This window comes from Acromyrmex echinatior, chromosome 4 (assembly GCF_024713525.1).
Source record: "Acromyrmex echinatior isolate Ae372 chromosome 4, ASM2471352v2, whole genome shotgun sequence".
NCBI lineage: Eukaryota > Metazoa > Arthropoda > Insecta > Hymenoptera > Formicidae > Acromyrmex > Acromyrmex echinatior.
The window spans coordinates 12,308,196-12,329,026 of record NC_141855.1 but is presented as its reverse complement, the minus strand read 5'-3'; the positions used below and the strand labels follow the sequence as shown (position 1 = coordinate 12,329,026).

Sequence of the window (20,831 nt, the reverse complement as noted above, 5' to 3'; positions counted from 1 at the left end):
GCGGCCGCCGCGCTCGCCACAGAAATTCGCTCGGAAAAACCGATCGCGAGATCCTCCGTTACCGCACGAGCATCGGCTAACGTTAGCTAACGTAAAATGGCGGCCGCTGTTGACGAGTTTTTCTACGCTTGTCAGAATATGCCCGTCTTCTGACTCGGCGACAATGGCCGTGATTCTAGACCGCCCCGCCGATTGGCTCAGCCGATCACATGACCCGGTGGGGCGTGCGCGATTGGATATTGCGAGTTGCGGGGGACAGGAACGCCGCGACTACGTCCACGCCGCCTGTCGACCGAACGACCGAGCCTCCGCCGAGGACCGCTCGTTTCCGTGGCGCCGTTGTGCGCAATCATTGAATCATGGCCGCAATCATGTACCGACTCGACGGCGACGCGAGCCGCGAGCCGCGAGCGGAGTTGCCTGGAGCTGACAGGAGCTGTGGCAAGCTGCGGATCGTAGACGCTTTCTCGATCAGGACACTTCTTGAGAATTAGGATCGCTTTTCTTTTCCATACTCTCGTCGCAAAGAGGAAGGACAGTGCCAGCGCGCGATTGCGACTTTTTGTGTTTTCTTTCGATTCACCGATGGATCGTTTTTCAACGATCCCGTCGTGAATTATACCGATCTGTCACGTCGACCGAAACATCTGATATCTTTGGATTGAAGGAGTGGTACTCAGTGACATTCTGCTGATCGCGAAATCACGAACTATTGAAATGATTTTTTTTTTTTTTCTGAAATGACTTGTGTCCGTTTCTGTTAATATGGATTGAATATTGATCTTCTTCTAACTTACTCTCTCTTTGTTTTTTCCTAGTGAGAAGTAGAAAAAGATACTAAGTGATGAATCGAGATTAAAATTAATGTATGTTAATGGAAATGGACATTTAAATAATTTTTCTCGAATAACTTGTGTCTGTTTTTATCAATGTAAGTTAAATTTTAATTTCTGTCTAATTTACTCTTCATCTTATTCTTATCTCTCTAGTTTTACGAAAAAAAAAGTGTTAAATTAAACAGAGATTAAGTTTATTACATTAATAGAAATAAACATTAAATAATTTTTTTGGAACGACATCTGTTTCTATCAATGTAGATTGAATTGTAATTTCTATCTTACTTTTTGTTTATTTATAATTTTGAGAAATAGAAAGAGATATGAAATTAAATTGAGATTGTATAATTAATCTATGTTAATAGAAATGGCTATTAAATATTTTTTTTTAGACGTATTTTTTTTAGACGTCCATTTTTATTAATGTAAATTGAATTTTGATCTGTCTAATTTAATCTTCATCATTCTAGTTCTAAAAATTAACAAAAATAATTAAATTTAAATTAAAGTTAATCTCCGTTAATAGAAATGAACATTAAATAACCGAAACGAAATAATTATTTTGTTTTAAATAGCCTTTTTGAGCCTTTGATAGATTGATTCCGTAGCATTAAATAATCTTTTTATAATTTGTTTTATTGAAACAATTTGTATTTTTATTTGTATTTGTATTGATTCTTATTTTTCTGTTATTCTAGTCCTGATGTCTGTTTTTACTAATATAGATTAACTTATTTTTCTTATCTTTTTTCAATTCTATAAGAATTGGAGAAAGATAAAGAATAAATTAAATCCGGAGATTAAAGTTAATCTATACTAAAAATAAGTCCAAAAATTAAAAAAGAAGAGCGAGTTAAATTGAGATTAAAGTTAATTTATATTGATAGAAGTATAGATTAAATATACATAACTTCTTTCTCATTTTTATTCTAAAGATTTCGTGAAAATTATATGTAATTACATGCATTTTACAGAAATAATTAAATGCAAAAATTACAAGTTAATGTTATTCGTTATCATTTTGACAAAAAATAATAGCAACTAACGTTAGTTGGTTATTTATAAATGAATAACACTGTGTATTTGCGATTAAATTTTCTTAACGATAGTTAAGATAAAAGCAGCTTTGCAAAATTATTGTAAAATTCTTTAATATGATTCGACTTGCTTTTAGTTCCTCATTGGATCTAAATGTATAAATCAATCCATATTCTTCAAAGAATCTTACAGTAGTTGCAAAACTGCTTTTTCTGCAGCCATTAATATCCATTTCTATCAAATATAGATTATCTATAATCTCCCTTATCTTTTTCCATTTCTAAGAATTAGAAAAAGAATTAAATAAAAATTGAATTAAATAGAGAGTAAAGCTAATCTACATTGGATAGAAATAAACAAATTGCATCGCAAACGAAATGTATGCTGTGTTATTTACTTGTAATTATTATTATTAAAAAACATTTATACTTCCCTACTCTCTGTTATCCTAGAAAGGAAAATAATGACGGTACAACTCATGTTTTGTATACGAATACACTGATTTTATTAATCTCTTCTTACAAATCTGTTCCTGAAATAACATTATGATTCCGATCTGGATTGCAATATTTCATTATTAATCTTATCGAATTATCATATTCATCTTTATTACATTATAACGCAGTTATGCAATACAAAGATAATTGTGCGACCAAGGTTACGCATGCAGAAAGAAAATCTCCGCCGATGCAGATACTCGCACATCCGAGGTTACTAAAGTAAACCATGTTATCTGTTGCCGGAGTCGCTAAGAATTCGTTGCAAGTTGGTTCCGCGAAGAAATCGTTTGATTAAGTGGTCTCTCATACTTTTTGGTACAATTAACTTTTCTACAATGAAAAATTCCCGTACATAAATTCAGTTTAATAACGAAGAATAGTGATTAATTACATACTTTAAATACTAATAGCACTGAGTAAGTGTTTTTAATACTCGAAATTATTAATTATTACCTTCCATTATTAACTTTCTGAAGGAATTCTTGCAGTTTTCCTTGGAGTCCTTGGAATTTTGCAATTGCATCAAGAATTTTCGAAAACGCTATCTTCTTTCGTTCATCGTTATATTAAAAATCGATAATGTAGAGATTAAAACGCATTCCGAATTAAAACATAAATGCGTAAATTGATTGAAATATACTATAAGTTGAATTAAAATGTAACAATAAACAAGTAATAAATAATAAACGTGATATAAAATATAAAAAGAAACATAAGGATTCACGCAGAACACCAAGTGACAATATTATGATGTTGAAATGAAAGTGAATAGTTTTTAATAATTTTGTGTTTGCTACAGCTTGTAAAGTTTGCAAAGTGTAACAGAGCGTAATGAGTAATAGAGTAATAGAGTAATGAGTTTTCCCTAGCATTTTGTTTTTATTGAGTTTATTTATTTTATTGAGTTGTTAATAAAATTCTCTCTCTTGATTCGCTTATTTATTTAAGAATTCATTTTGACATAGAAGGTTTACAATTAGTTTAAGTTTAGATTAATTTAGCCCTTTTTTTTTATCGATGCATGAAACGTACACATCAAGAAAATATCAAAATAATTATGAAAGTCAAAATGATGATTTTTGGTGAGGTTAGATTTTTGTTACAATGTCAAAATTTAGATTTTTAGTTATAAAATTTAATTGTTTATTCAGGTAAAGTTAGGAAAGAGGAAACATTCTCTAACAATATAATATAACAAATTCAACAATATTAAATATTAGAAATTATATATAAGACAATAAACCGAAAGCCAACGCAGTTTAAGTTATGAGACAAGGATTAAATAAAATAATAATAATAATAAACAATCATTTTACAGTCAGTCATCATTTTACAATTTTAATATTATATATCTGTGAGATCATTACGATTTTTTATTCTACTCAAGGAAGGAAAGAAGGAATATCAACGTCAAGTTTTGCGTTTTATCCGCTAATCTGTCAATCGATTTTTCCGCGAATATAATTCGCACATTGCAACGTGTCGATTTCTTCAAGAAAACACGAGCGACACGCGCCATGTCATTTCTCTTCTCTTATCTGGAATCACTTTCGCTACTACGATATATGTCGTCCCTTGTAATTGTTTACTCACATGTACCCTCCTTTTCTTTCTTTGAAATCTATAAGTAACATCTATAAGTAACACACAAGTCAACAAAAAATAAGTAATCAAAGTAGTTTAATTTTGATTTAATGTTAATGAATAGTCATATTTTGTCAACAAAAAAATCATCATTCTGACTATCATGATGTCAAAATAAAGACTGCGTTCCATTGCACATGAAGTATCATTTTATCTTTGTTTGACACTCTGTAAATAACAAGGATAAAATGATATCTCATGCGCATTATGCGTGCAATGGAATGCAGCCGAAATCATTTTGATTTTCTTTTGATTTGTGTTCCTTGAGAAAATTTAATGCACAGAAGTCATATCATAAGAATATCGTCATGATCTTATTACTTATAAATTTATTTTTTAGGTACTAAACGTCATAATGACGTTTCATGATATTATTATGACTTGCTATTATACTCTGTGTTCTACAGTTAGTGTTGCCAATTTAATAGAATTTCTACCAGATTTGGAGGTTTTTTCTTTTTACCACGAGAAATTTTTTGGAAGTACAAAAAGTTTAAGAAAATTTCCTGGTGACTTTTGGAGAGAAAAATACGAAAAAAGCCGAAATTACAAAAGCTAAAATATTGAGAAAATCGCAATATAAATGATAGACTTGGCTCCTGTTTGCGATAGAGTTCTCGCGTTTGTCTCGAAATTCGGGAAGAATTCGAGAAAAGTCGAGGGTCGCAAGATGGCCAAAGTTGATCTATCAGTTTCTCTCTCCATTTCTCTTCGCCGAGCCGAGAGGAACAGTCGGCGCATATATAGGGGGAGAGGGCACGTTGCGCGGAACGCTCATCCCGTGTCCCGTCCCGTGGAGTTCGCGGCTGGCCGCACGCGGGACGGAGGTGCGAACGGCACGCGACCCGACGCACGTATCGCGCGTGAACCTGTCGGTGTCTCCCTCTCGAACGACGTCAGCCCGCGACCGTCTCCGTCGTCGCGGTGGCGGTGGCGGTGACGGTGGCGGTGGCGGTGACGGTGGCGGTGGCGGTGGCGGCGGCGGCGACGGCGACGAGGAGAGCGGAAAAGAAACGGGTGAACGCTCCGACGGACGCGGCGGGTGGAGGGGTCTTTCGAAATGGGACGGGAATCGGATGACGGCGTGGCAGCAGCCGCCTAGCCACCCGCTTCGGTGACAGCGGCTCTTTGTATACCAATACTTCGTAGAAAATCGCCGCCGCCACGCGTCCGGCGTCGCTCGTATAATATAATCTATAATATATACGTATACGCGGCCCCCGTCATTCGCGATTTCCGAGACGACCAGCGCGGCCACGCTCTCTTTCTCTTGTTTTCTCCTTGGGTGTGTTCCATTTGGCGCTCACAGTACTTATTAGTATCATTAGTCCTTATTTAATGTTCGATAAACAACAAGGATGAAATAATTCCAAGAGCGCTGTGAGTAGCGCTCACTGTGAATTTTTCTTTTTTCGACGAAGTGAGGGAGAAAAAAATCTGCGCGCCCCTTGGCAATGACGATCCCGTTCCGCGCGTCGTCGTCGAGAGAAAACGCAAAATTTGAAGATATTCAGGCTACAAATTTGATTTCTGTTACGTAACAATCGAGAGGATAAATTGGAATAAATCGATGCCTGATACACGACGGTATTTGATAACGCGAAGGGATGAGAATTCGCGTAAATGTATATAACAAATGTATATATACAACGTCGGAATTAATTGGAGAAGGTAGGGGGGAGAACCGCGAGGTGATTGCGCGAACCATTTATTCGATGGCGGTTACGTAACTCTCGTCTTTGCTTCGAAACACTTCGGGCGGAGGTGGGCCGCGGCCGAAGCGTTCTCGCGCGCTCGCGGCCTCTTCACGCCGCACGGCCACCAACGGCCATCAACGGCCACGGCACGGCACGGCACGGCACGGCGAATTCCGGAAAAGCGTAATCGATCGTTGCCGCGCGAGCGCGAGCGCGAGCGCGCGCGCTTCGGCTCCGGCTCCGGCCTCCGGTCGCATCGCGGCACCACGATTTATGTCTGGTCTCGCGTGCCCACGACCGCGCGCGCGGTGCATCGACCCATCTCTCTCCGCTCCTTCGCTTCGCGTGTGTCGTGATGCTTACGCATTTTGCGTACGCGCGGACACGCGCGTACGCGACTCCGCCGTCAAAGATCGTCCGTCTCCCACAATCCAAGGAATATCTTTTTCCAAGGAGCACAAGAGAGTCAAAGTAAAGTTATATTGATTGAATTGTGACGACATAATTATATAAATTCGATCAATATGATGTCAAATTGACATTATTTTCACCTTTGTGTTCTCGCTGGGTTAACACACCAAGTTAAGAGAAAGTCAAAATGACTTTATTTTGATGCGATGAAAGTTAAAAATAACAATTTTTTCGTCACAAAATTTGATTGTTTATAGATGTAATTTTATGTGATTTAAGAATCAAAAGAGGCATTTTGAGTTTTCGCTTGGGAAGTAGAACACGGGACACACATTATTCTACAATATAAGTACTGTGACTATATGTCCTTTATTGAAAAGGATAATTCTTTATTTTAAATTGTCTTTTAGATTTATTCACTTTTTCAATACTCATTTTTTCATTTAAATAATTACGAGAAATTCCTTTCAATATCTAATGTACTAATGAGCAATTGTACGGATTATCGATAAATTTAATTTTATATAAGGATAATATTAATCAAAACAGAATAACAAAGTCATAATAACATCAAAATGAATTATGATTGATTAAAAAGTAACTTTTAATAATCAAATTTATAGTTATTTTAACGTCATTTCGATGTTATGATGACTTATGCTTTACTTGAAAGTTATCTCAAGTATATTGCGCAAGAAAATTTCAGAAATTAATGACAAACTTCTGACAGTCACAAACTGGTTTTTGGAAAAAAAGAACTGAAACATAAAAAGAACATATCTTTTCTTAATCGATTATTTACCTAAAAGTTGCATTTCAAAATTGATATTACAGAACTTTGTTAGCAATTTGCGCTAGCTCGTATGTGCAAAGCAAAAATGAAAGTAGATAAAACCACGAACAAAAAATTACAAGATGATAAGATAATATATATAACTAATATAATGTCCAATGATGTTCAAAACATGTGTAAACGAATACATTTCAGCTGCAGAAAGTCTTCTTTAGTTCAAAATAGTTTTTAAATTGACATTTAAAAATTCTACATAATAAACAGTATGAAGTACAGTAATATCTTGTAATATTTTTGATCTTGTTTTTTATAGCCTCATCAAATGTAATTTTTGCTTTAATGATTCAAAATATTCAAACTTATTTTCTGGAAGACTTTATTTTTTGAGTTGTGCTGTGTAGTAAATAAACGATATTTAAATATAATCGTATAAAATTATATTTTTATCCTGAATTTTAGCGCAAATTGTGTCATCTAAGATATTCTTAGGCGAGAAACAATTAATTCTACGTACTCTCTCTCGAGATCTTCGAAGTGAGTAACAATAGAATGACTATAATCAGCTGCGATTAAATACTTTGCCGCTTTGAAAAAGAAGACTGTAGCTGTCGAGGATTATAAAAAATTTCGTCTCTACTGTCAACAGAAAAACACGCTAGATTAAAATAGATCAGCAAATAATAGATAATACAATAAATAATAAATTAGCAGACTATGACACGCTCGGAAAGCTACATTTGGGATTGTATTATCCGAGCTAATTAAAGAACTGAGACTATTGTTATCTTCAGATGTATAACTTCTTTTATTATCTTCGCTCGTTCATTATTCCCCACATCTATTCGTATCTCAACAGGCTCTGAGGCATTAAAGCCTCCAATTCGGATTCTACAAACGCACAATGCTGATGAACATTTCTCAATCGTTAGATATCTATAAATATTTGTAATGATATCAAAGTTTATACACGTTCCTGAAAAGAAAGTCATATAGAAAGTCAGATCCAAAAAGATCGAATTTCATTTCGAATATTCACGATCTGAAAATTCCTTCGTTTACGAGAATAATTTTCCCTTTCTGAGAATAACTCGAGTAAAATCATTTTGCTGAACAGAGTGTGTAATTATCGCAAGAGTTCTACCTGTTTGGTTTGCAGAATAATTTCCTGTTAATAGACAAGCGACGACACTTGATTGTCTATTCAGCCACGTTGCACCCCTTTCCTCTATTCACTTCGTAGTAAGATAACAGAATTTAGGATAAATAAGTAATAAATAAAAAAAACATACGTTCCGATTTTACTTTAAATTCTTAAGGACACTTTTAAACAACAGCAATCACACAATTTTATAATTTTAATCACACAATTTTTCAAATTTTAAATGAAAAAATTTGATAAATAAATCTGTAAAGTTAATAAATAAGATTAATATATACATAGAATAAATTTAAGAAATAAGTTTAATAAACCAAATAAATTTATAAGTTTATTTATAAGTTTAATAAATAAAATTCTTTATTCTGTGTTTAGTTTTATCCTGAAATTTTAATCATAGGCACAGGGCTAGAACGATCCGTCGGCTATTCTGAGCTATTCGCGAGCTTATCGGGATCGTACAAGATAAGAAGACTATAGTTTTCATAATCTGATGATACGTTCTTTTTCGATTCGTCATCGAGATATGAGACAAATGATCAGAAGCAGACCATTGGGTGATGATCGAAATTTTCTTTCTTTCGGTAATAATCGAAATGAGAGATTTTAAACAGCCGGAAACAGCCAGAGAAATTTTTTCTCCTATTTCGCTTTAAGTTTCAAAAGTGTATACTAGATCGGTTATAGAAATTATATATATATATATATATATATATATATATATATATATATATATATATATATATATATATACATATAAAAGTATATGCTTAAAAGATGTGTCATAAGAAGTAGACAAAAAGGATTTAAAAATCGGTAACAATACACCTATTTAATACGACAAAACTTGTGAGGCTAGTATGAGCTATTCTTATAATAATCCGCTGCAAAATGTATCAGTACAATGTTTCATAATTTATTATAATTCATTATAATATATTCAATTTCCTAACTGTGAAAAAATAACTAATAAATCAATTTTTAAAATAAGTATAAATATTTTTTTTAAACAACATTTTTTTAATGTACTTATTAAATAAGGCCCACTTATATGATTATTATTATAGCTATTATTATTTGTTTATTATGTGTGGAGTTTGCGCCAGAAAATAAAGACTTTCAATGCTGCTATCTTTTAAGAAGCCAAAATTGCATTCAAATTATTAGAATTAAAGAGTTCTAAAGATTAAAGAGTTAATTACAAACAAAATTAAAGATAATTGTAATATTTGAAAGTAAAGTAAGTCCTAAGGAATTTCCTCTTCTAATAATTAATAATCATTTTAAAACTGATTTAGAAAGATAATGTTTACTTTCTTTGTTATTTATTTTTTATTTGGGCTTTATTATATTCATATGCATGAAATAAGGCTCAATGTCAGAGTTTAACAAAATTTTGTTTCATTCATTTACACATATTCTATATAAAAAATATATTTTATTCTTGGGAATGAATGAAATGAAGATTTGATTCTCACTTAGTTTATTTCAATATCCTCATAAATAGAATTAAAAAAAAAATAAAATAAATTAGGTGAATCTTAATCGGGTCAAGTCCTTTATTTGTTAAATTCCTCGGTGAATCGCATAGACCTTCTCTCTTTTGCCTAAAAATTTTCGATTAATGATATCGGGAATAAAGAGACAGAGATTTACGAAAGAATGCATCTCCGCTGTGAATGTATAAAACGAATATGTAAATCTCTCATTCTCAAAGTGCTTCACGATTTGAGGTCGCGCGATATGCTTCTGAGGCGTACTTTCCGCAAAAGCAAAGCTTTCAAGATGAAACTTTTCGGTACGGTTTTCGCTCACACTTCTCTTCCAATTGGCATTTTAATTAGAAATGCCCCGGCCTCTTCATTCGCCGATCGAGAATCGATCCTTCGCATCGCTGCAAGATTTCCCATACAGTACATCAAAAGAACGTCTTAAAGATACTTTGAGAACATCCTTATATCTACATCTGACCTAAGTAGAACAACAAGTCACGACAACGTCAAAATGACATTAAAATAAATCGGAAATGATTGAAAAATGACTTTTAATGATGATGATGATGAACATTTTAAAGTCATTTTGACATCATTTTGATAATATATACATAATAACTTGTTCTGCTTGGGAATGTTTTACCCAAGAAACATATAAAAGTCAAGAAAAATCAAAATGATTTTATTTTGATTTTTAACATCAATGAACAATCAAATTTCGTAATCAAAAATCATGATTTTAACTTTCATTACGTCAAAATAAAGTCATTTTGACTTTCTCTTGACTTAATATATTCCTTGGATACAAGGTTGGATAAATTAATGTTTTTTAAAATTAAATTAAGTTCAAGTTAATGGCTTATAAAATTAATAAAATTAAATTAAAAATTGAAGAAATAAAAAATTAAGTTAAAAATTGAAGGAATAAAAAATTAACTTAATAAAAATTAAGATTGAATTAACTTAAGTTTAAAAAAAAGTTAATTTGTGGAAAAAAATTATTTTTGAAATCAGAATGTTCTAATTTTTTCTTAAATGAGATTACTTTAAATAATACAATATAAATTATTAGATAAATTTAATTTTTTTATTCACATCAAGTTACTTATATATAATAAGAGTCATACCATAAGACATTTTTGTTAAAATCTTGCAAGAAAAAAGAGTATATATTTGCATTATCTCTCTTTCTTTAATCTTTATCTAACTTTCTTTAACTTCTGAAACGACTGCTCATGCATGTTTACAACTATCGATTAGATTGTTACAAAAAATATACGTCAAAGTTTAGAAAATAAGTAAATGTACAACACTGTTTTACAATTCTTCATCTATGCCTCATTTCATATTTATATTGCTGAAATGTAATATTTATGACACCTAAAATTAGTGTGATTGAAATATAAGCAGGAATTGACAAAATCTAGCGAGCTAATAAAAACTGACTATCGTATGGTGTGACTTTTATTATATGTCGAGTTTCTAGAGTTCATAAAAACTTATTGAACTTTTTCTAAATTAATTTTCTTCTCCGATTCTTCTTTAATGTTTAAGATTTTATAGAAAAAAAAATTAGCATTAAAAGAGATAGAAAAATTTTTAATTTAAAAAAGGTTAATAAATTAAAGTTTAAAACTAAGTTAAAAATTAAGTTAAAAATTAATGTATTTAAAATTAACTAAGTTAAATTAAAAATTATTAACTTTTTAATTTTTTTTTAATTTTTAACGTTTTAATAAGTTACTATCCAATCCTGCTTGGATATAAGGACTTTCCAAGAATGTTTCTCGGATAAAGTCTCTAGCGAAAATAAAGATTGAACGAACATATACACCATTAAATATATGAAAGGAGCAAATAACAATCCCAATTCTTGAGTTAAATAACATTTTATTATTTTTATTTTCCATATGTATCAAAAAAAACCAATCAACCTATTATTATAGGTTTTTTAAAGTAAACAACGCTAACATTAACCTGTGCACTTAATAAATAATAAACTAAATTTTAGTAAAGTTTCTTGAATTAAATTGTTTAACTTTATTATTTTAGTTAAATCAGTGACATAATGAGTAGGAACAACAGCGATCTATAGAAATGATAAAAAATAACTTATATTAAATGTAATTTAAAATTGTTATGAATTTAAGTAAAAGTGAAGAGTAGCTCAAGTGTATACAAACTATATGTATGTATAGATTGTGTTCAGACTCCTACTCAAGTACCATCCAGGTATCATTATATTCTTGTTATTAATTGAATGTTGAATAAGGATAACATGGTAATACCTGTATGCCAATTCTGTAACTTTTTAACTACAATTTTACTAGCTCGGGATGTCGTTGCGCAGGTATTTTATGTGGTAAAAAAGCTGCGCAATGACAATATAACGATATCGAACTGTTGTTAAAAGTTACAGAATAGATTTGGGAGCACTTATTGAATAAAAATCTGAATGCGCCTCTTAGGAAATGAAAATTGGAACGTAAATGAAAATGCGCATTTTTCTTAAAACGTTTCTTTTTAGGTTGTCATGTTTAAATTTTCGTTTCCTAGGAATTTCGTTTCTGCCACTCTTCCTTTATATTTGATTTCCACTTCGATCTTTATTATTTTCGCCAGAAATGTGAAGTGTGATCGTAAGAGATGTATGTATTCACTCTATTCGACTGTGACACATGATGACGCAGTACATAATCGTCGTATTATGCTGTGGATTGAAAAGTAAACCAGAAAATTAGATTTTTCGGAGGAAAAATTGCCATAAAAGATTTATTTGCGGGAAGTTATTTGAAATAACGAATTATACAACATACTAAAAGTTCTAACTGCTAACGGATTTGGAAAACTTGCCAGTTTCAAACAACTGTAAAAAAAAAATGCGGTTTTTTTAAAATATCTCAGAAAGTATTCATTTTATCAAAATAAAGATCAAAGAGAAAGCTGATAAAATTACGAACAATATCGTTTTTTTTTTAAGGTCGTATAATTAGTACTTTCCGTGATAGAATTTTTTTAGAATGTTGTATTTTTTTATCATTTCGAGAATGAAAAGATTTTTCACACTTTTTTCGTAAACATCTCGGATCTGGTTTACGTACAAAAAACATCTTATAAAAACTGAAGATTACTGAATTCCTTACAGAATCATTTTTTATTGAACCTCGTGCGATAAATAGTTGCCGAGATATAAATAAATTTTCTCAAATTATAATACATTTTAACGGATAACTTGTTTGTAACTTATCGTATGTAAATAAACATAAAATATATAAATAGTTAAATATATATAAACAATCTTAAGCTTATGGAATTAGCTTGAAAATGCTTTATTTTAGTCATACCTCATACGACTAATAATAGATATGATTTTTCAAGGATATTATGGGATCCTCTGTTTACGTTAAAATATGAGTTCATTTATCATTACAGGTATATATATAATCGAATTGGAAAAAATAATATTCGCATTTTTCTCAAAATTTACATGTATTATATATATGATTCTAGTTACGTATCATTCTCCAAAACATTTATTTTTGAGAAAACAACTTCGAGACAAAATGCTTTTTTTAAATATTTTCTAAAAAAACATGTTTTCCATAATTTTTTAATAAATATCTCAGTTTTTAAAAGATTTACGTAAAATATACCACAAATTGAAGCTTATAAAATTTCTTATAAAATGCATTTTTTTCTTCTCTCTCCGTCCAATTTTTGTACATGATACAGTTGTTTAAAGAAAGAGTTTTCTGTGACAATTTTTTGATTGAAAATTATGGTCCATAACTTGTGTAAAAACAGTATATTTAGAAAAATGATATGATAACGACCTCTTAATAAATAATATTCCCTTGAATTTGACGTTTGGTTCATATTTTTAGAACCAATAGTTTTGGAGATACAACGGTTGACACGTACGATCTTATTCAGACTACTAATTCTGATAGTGACTGGCTGTTGCCGCAAAGGTTAAGTAGTGTGATATATGTATATGCCTTTTTTGATCTTCATATCTTCATCATGAAAATGTGAACATTAATTCTCAGTACACAATCCAAAAGAATCCCTGTGCATACACAATGGATATTTCTAATCCGACATTTTCTTTTGTTTGTATCTCGGGTTGTCATGCATCGATTTTAATTAATTTTTTTTTTAAATGAGTATTCAAAGATTGAAAAATAAGAATATTTGGGAAAAAAAGTCGAAAAAGTCGTAGTACAAAATATTTTACAATAAGTAAAAAGAGATCGGAAAAATGTACAACTTTCAAAATTGGTTTCATTACTCTGTTGTGCTTATAAGATTTTCAGGGTCAAATAATGTCATTTATGACATGATTCTTATTTTCATAATCTATTAATTCGCTAATATTGTTGCTGGCATTTATGAATTCCTCGCCTGTAGTCTTCTCAGTATCGTTGGTAATCCGGAAATGAACGAAATAGGGATTTGATTCTCACTTACAAGTAATAACATATATCAAGATTAAAGATCATTGAAGAGATTGTATCTCTTATTTTTTTTTCATTTTTATGTAAAAATGAATTTTTAATGCGAAAATGAAAATAAGAGGAACAACCTCCAATGGTCTTGATCTTGACAAATGTTATCCAGGACATGATTCTGAACAACATTCAAGATGTTTTAGCCGTCAATCGAAACATCTTGTGTAACGCCGACGGTAATTTTTAAATGCCATAACTCGAAAAGTTCTTATGAAAAAAAAGTTTGTTACCAGTGTTTTGCTATAAAGATATGCTATGAAAAATAGAGAGTTTCGTTTAAGATTTTTGTGTTAACCTTGAAAGCATTTTCCAAGGTCAAATTAATAATATCACAAATAATATCATCATCTGATAACTTTTTTAACACTATTACTTTCATTTCAAACATTTTTTAGATAAATCAATATTTTTTGAGATATTAACCGTTCTAGAACTTTTATCATACATTAAATTTCTCGGAAATACTACGACCTCTACGCTCCCGCCATTTTCCTCAATTTACATTTTATGCTGTCAACTTTTACTGATATCAAGGATTTTCATTAACTTGTACAAACAAATGTTCCTTGTCAGAAATGTTGACTATATTTCGTAATTTTTATAAAATGTTTCATTTTTCGGTTGAAATATTTCTGAAATATTTCTGAAAATTTTCTGTGCTGTATGGGAAGTACTCGTGCTTATTACTATAAGGATAGTTTATATTCTTAAACCTATATTATTGTTGATATAAAAAAATACGTATCTATTATTTTCGTCTGCTCTAGAAATATATCAAATATTTCATTAAATTCGACGAGTCACGGAAAGATATGTTTACTTGTTTATTTCAATATATCCTCATGAATAGAATTAAAAAAATAAATCAATAAATTATGTAGGCCTTATTCGACTTACCCTTATATTTTTAAATATTGGGAAAAAGTTTACGTATAGTATAATTGGAACATATATTTTTTAAATAATTTACAAACTTTTATTAAATCAAACATGTGCCGTTTTGATCAATGAGCTTTCGCTATTTTTCGCGTAGAGCCATTATTTTATCGATGTAGAACTTCTGTGATTTCTCGGTAAAAAAAAACAAAGATAACTTGTAAAAAGACTTTTTCCCTAACTCCATATTAAACTGTGTGCGTACGTTAATAATCATTTACATTGCATGATTTTTTAGTAATATTATATGTAAGCATTGTGAAAGTTCCTTGCATGACAACTGGCTTTACTTGAGTATATACGTGTGAGTCTAAAACTTAGAAAATATAATGCAAATGATCTTTTTAGAATGGTTAAAGGGATCTTAAAGCCATCTGTATTACCCATTAAATCGTAATTTTTGTATAACAATTACTTTTTTTTTTTATAGATTCAATTCTTTTCCAAGATTAAAGTATACGCATTAATATGTGTCTGTCAGTTTGTGCCGTAAACAGTAAAAATTTTTTTTAAGATTTCAATTTCGAAATTTGTTGTCATTCTCGGCATAAACTCTATTTCACAGACACGTATTAATGTATATACTTTAATCATGGAAAAAAATTTTCAAATCTATAAAAGAGGAAAAAAGTAATTGTTATACAAAAATTTCGATTTAATACAGATGTTTTTAAGATTTTAATCGAACTAGTCGCAATCGAGAGCTCATATACTTCGAATATACAATAAAATTATCATTAGATTTTTTATTATCATTAGGTTTTAGTTTATGAGATATTTTAACCGAAATAAATTTTTATTAAAAAATTTTGAATAAGCTTGGTTATTATATCTATAATATAATTTATAATTTACTATTTGCATTTATTTGTTTATATCATTAAAATACATTGACAGACGCGAGTAATGTACAAATAAACAAAAACACAATATCTTTTTAGAATAATTACGCAAGTAAACCCTTCTCAGAAGTTATTGGTCGTACGAGGATGAATAAAAATCGATTTTGTAGGGAATTTAATAAAATCTTCATAAGAACTATTTTGTATGTAAAAGTAGCCAAATCTGAGATATTTTATACGAAAAAAGTTAGAATTGTCAAAATGACCAAAAAATTATATTTAAAAAAATTCTATCACGGAAAGTATTAATTATATAATCTTAAAAAAAAAAGGAATTGTTCATAATTTTATCAACTTTTTCTTTTTGAATGACCTTTATTTTGAGAAAATGAATATTTTCTGAGATATTTTTGAAAAACTATATTATATCGATCAGTTTTTTGAAGCTGAAAAGTCTGTCAAAAGTTTTTCAAGTCTGCTAGCGGTCAAGACTTTTAGTACATTGTATAATAGGTCATTTCGAACAACTTTCTGCAAACAAATCTTTTATGGCAATTTTGCCTTTAAAATGCAAAAAAATTAATTTTTCTGGGCTAAAGGTAAGTATTTCCTGCAGCTATTCTCTTTCTTTCTTTTCGATCGAAGAATATTTTGGAGTCAAGCGATCTGCGACCTATTTTCAAAACTCTCCTCAAAAATTTGCTGAAACTCGATCAATTTCTGAGCTATTTCTATCAGCCGTATTATTCATATAATGCTTTAATCGATTTAAATGGGGCAGGAGAGGGTGGCGAATGGTCTGACAGCTTTGAATAATTTAAATACAAATAGCAAGTAAAGCATAATTAGTCATAAGGGAACAAAATCAATTGATTATTTCTTCACAATTTGTCGAAAAGGTTTTTATTCGCCACATAGAAATACATACAGTTCACAAGCAGGAATTTTACTAAAATGTATGTCGATAAAACAGCGAGCAGATAGCAAAGTGAACAAATTACATTGCTGTGCTACTATCTAGTAGGAATGTGCCGTACTAGAATCAGGAAATAGAAAGTTACTTTTTAAAGGTAATAAGTTACTTTAGGTTCGTTCGCGTCGCATGCTCCAAATTAACCCAGAGAGCACTTGGATCACAGGTAAGGTGGCGGTTGGAGCAATTGCATTCATATGCTCCAATGTTCAGTGACACGAACGGATTTAAGACAAGCATGTCACCTAACCTAATCCGTGAGATCACTCGAACGGATCGGACATGTATCTCGTTTCGTTTCGGGTATTTTGTATTACCTTGATTATTTGAAAAGCGTTTTTATATAAAATAAATGCGTTTTTAATAAATATAAAAGTTATATTATATTATATTTTTATATTATATTATATTATATTTTAATGCATTAATATTATTTTATTTTATTTTTTTAATTTTTCTAGAATTATTGGGCTGCATTACTGTTTGCACATATACGTTAAATACAAGATTATTGAAATTGAATTTCTATATGTATAAAAAGAAATTCATATTATTAATAAATAATTGTTCGATAAGAATTTATTAATATTATTTATAAGTATTAATTAATTTTTCTAACATATAAATATAACTATGTTTATACCGTTGGGGATGAAATTATATTACTACTACTTGTCAATCCAAAATTTGTGTGGCTGGGTTGCATAAGTAGCACCGATTGTTGCTGTATCAATTTATATTTTTTCGGATCTGACACAAGGAATAACGAGCTGTTAATCATTGAAGTTAATGGTTCCGCTGAACGCAGTCAATGGGCAGTAACAGTAGTTGATTAAAGAGTAAATTGAGAAACGACCAATCATAGTTGATTATTCTTCTCACATTCTGTGATTGGTCAATTCGTTATTCTTACAATCTCATCAACTACTGCTACTGCCATTGTAGACCACGTGGTGTTGACCATCAACACCACACACTATCTAGTGACAAAAAACCGCGGATACTTTTTAGATGACCCAATATTACGACAGTCTTAAGCTGGAAACACAATAACAAGCACAAGTAATAGGAATAAGGAATAAGAGATTTCAACTTATCAGAAACCATGAATAATATTGGGTCACTAGATGTGTGTTGATGGTCATATATCTAGTGACAAAGTACCGCGGATACTTTTTAGATGACCCAATAGAATGGATCGCTTTCTGATAGGTTGAAATCTTTTATTCCCTGTTCCTATTGCCTGTGCTTTTCATTGTGTTTCCAGCTTTACTACATTGTAGAATGGGCTTTAGTTAATCGGCGTCACAGTAATGTATAAGTATGTACTTATACTTATGGTACTTATACTCATTTCTACCATGCTTGTACTGTGATCGGTGTTGATAATAGTCACTCTCAATCTATTGGCGATTACGATGGTGCGAAAATTGAAGTATCACGAGCAGAAATTGCTGAAGAAAGTAGATTTCTTGTCTTGGCAAGTTGACAACAATCTCCATGAGGTTAAAATCTTGAAACGTTATTGTATTCAAAGAAGATCAGATTATACGGTGTAAGTGAAATGATTAAATTAATAGGTAATTATTTAGAATGCTTCCTTTATCTCCGATTTTGATGAAATTAGGTTCATTTGACGCGTTTTTGCATGAAACGAAAGAATTTGTAAGAAAAATGTTGGGTCTGCTTCGCGAATCGAGATATTAAGCGTTAAAATTAACGACTATTGAGGTTAGAAGATCTGTCACAGCCGAAGTACTGCGGTCACAAATTGGCTACTTTAAAACAGATTCTCTGCTCTAAAACACAAATTCACTACTTTAAAAACAAATTTACTGCTTTCGAAACACAAAAATAATATATGAAAACAATTTGTGTTTTTAAAGTAGTAAATTTGTCTTTTTAAATTAATGAATTTATTTATAAAATAGTGAATTTATTTTTTAAGTAGTGAAGTTGTTTATAAAGTAGTGAATTTGTTTCTCTGCCCTGTGGACCGAGATATTAATTGTTAAATTTGACGACTATACGAGGTTAGGAAATCTGCCACTCGCGAAATACTACAATGCGACATGCGCCGCAATCACATTTTCATGCTTTATAAATCGTGGTCCGATTCACGCTGATGAGCATCGTTTGTCTTTATTTAACATTTGACAAACAACAAGAATAAAATGATTTTTGAGCATTGTGAACGTGAATCAGACCATAATCATATACGTATATATTTTGAATATTTCTCACTGTGTTTTAGAATTTATCAGACCGCGTTCCAAAACAAAAGCAAAATAAGTTGGTGAAGCAAAGTACAAATTAAAAAAGAGATGCAGTTCTCGAATCGTAATAACTTTTGCTATTTGTGTGGTTTGCATGTATCGTCAAAATATTCGCGGAATATTGCGGAAATGCAAGCGGATTTTGACAACCTTATAAAACGAAGATATCTCAAAGAAGTGCAAAAATGTAGTTATCTCGTTTACAGCAATGGAATTTGGTCAAATTTCAGAATCACAGCTTGAAAGCGTTCTAATATCACACCTTTATACTGGTCGAAGCTAGATCTTGAATATTTTAAAATAATATCATTTCATTTAATTCATTTGTGAATTTATATAAAATACATTTGTAGTCTCTCAAGTTGCATATTGAATTGCTTTTTTGAATTTAGAAATGCAATTGAACTACTATAGTAGTATCACAAATTAATTTATGAGCAATTTAATAATTTTATACTTAATTGGCATAATTTTAAGAAGACCTTAATGTACTGAAAATTTGCAAATAAATTTATTACAAAAAATATTATCTCGGCTGAGAGTTGAACCTGAATCTCTAAATTCCATGTGAACGTCCTAAGCTTTTAGACCACAGAGGCCTTGGTAATATTCTTTGTAATAATTAAACATGTAGGAATATACACATTTTTTAGGCAGTATATATAAACAATAATAAATGATTTATTAGGACTATATAATATGAAATAAATATAAAAATAATAAACTTTAACACTTCATGCTCTTATTTTTATTTTCACTTTTTAAAGCAAGATTTTTAAGATAAGTGCGAAGAGTGTTGAAGCTATTTATCTTTATAAAGGATAATTATCAATGGATTGCAGATATAACAAATTATCACGAAATATACGAGAGTTAGGTAAGAAGATTAAGGAAATCGAGCCTGACCATCCCTTTCGTATTGAGCAAAGTGCTGTATTGTTGGAGAAGCTATATATGATAGGCTTGATTTCCACCAAATGGGACTTGTCACAGACACAGAAAGTAACCGCCAGTTGCTTCTGCAGACGAAGACTCCCGGTCATTATGGTACGCAACAAGATGAGTCAGACAATACCCATGGCGACAAAATTGATAGAACAGGGTCATGTCCGAGTCGGAGTAGAAGTTGTAAAAGACCCAGCATTTTTGGTAACAAGGTAACATATTTTGTCTTGTTCACTGCACAAATGTTGAAGAAATAAATAAAACGATATCAGTTGTATGTTTTACTACAGAAATTTAGAAGATTTTGTAACATGGGTAGACACATCTGCTATTAAGAAACATGTATTGGAATACAATAACGAGGTGAGAATTCTTTTAGCATCTCTGATTATACATTATTGCAGTTAAATTATATTTTCGTAATTATATGTAATACATATATATATTTTTGTTTTACAGAGGGATGATTTTGATATAGTGTGAATGAACTGATATAGTGTCAACTGAATTTTCTTGTTTTTTACAAAAAAGACAATTGATATGCAACAATGTATATAAAAAAAACTGTCAATGTATATAAAAAAAAACTGTTAATGAAGAGAGTAATCTACCTCTTATTTTTTCTTTATATATAAAACATATCTTGAATATTGTTTTTAATATAAACTCCACAATAATACTATCATTGTTCGTAAAAAAGGTCTTTTTTTTATAGTAGTAATAAATAAAGTTTTTTTCTTGTAATATTATATCTGGATTCCCATAAAACACAAATACAAA

The 20,831-nt window shown here is 30.7% G+C and overlaps 1 protein-coding gene and 1 long non-coding RNA gene across 3 annotated transcripts; one reads left to right on the top strand and one right to left on the bottom strand.

Moving 5' to 3' along the window:
• Positions 1-877: 877 nt before the first annotated feature.
• Positions 878-8,255, bottom strand: LOC147909983 (uncharacterized). Its single transcript, XR_015544704.1, has 2 exons — positions 2,828-8,255; positions 878-2,704 (listed from the first exon to the last, which is right to left on the bottom strand). It is a non-coding gene; the product is annotated as an uncharacterized LOC147909983 (long non-coding RNA).
• A 9,852-nt stretch (positions 8,256-18,107) lies between these two features.
• Positions 18,108-20,657, top strand: LOC105146484 (U3 small nucleolar ribonucleoprotein IMP3). Of its 2 annotated transcripts, none has more exons than XM_087405352.1 (4): positions 18,108-18,385; positions 19,949-20,263; positions 20,324-20,414; positions 20,511-20,657. In XM_087405352.1, the coding sequence occupies exons 1-4, from the start codon at positions 18,249-18,251 to the stop codon at positions 20,532-20,534; spliced, it is 567 nt and encodes a 188-aa protein (XP_087261478.1). In that variant the 5' UTR covers positions 18,108-18,248; the 3' UTR covers positions 20,535-20,657. The 2 variants fall into 2 exon arrangements, with proteins under 2 accessions (XP_087261478.1, XP_011055081.1); XM_011056779.2 differs by having other exon boundaries at positions 18,118-18,385; positions 20,342-20,414.
• Positions 20,658-20,831: the final 174 nt, after the last annotated feature.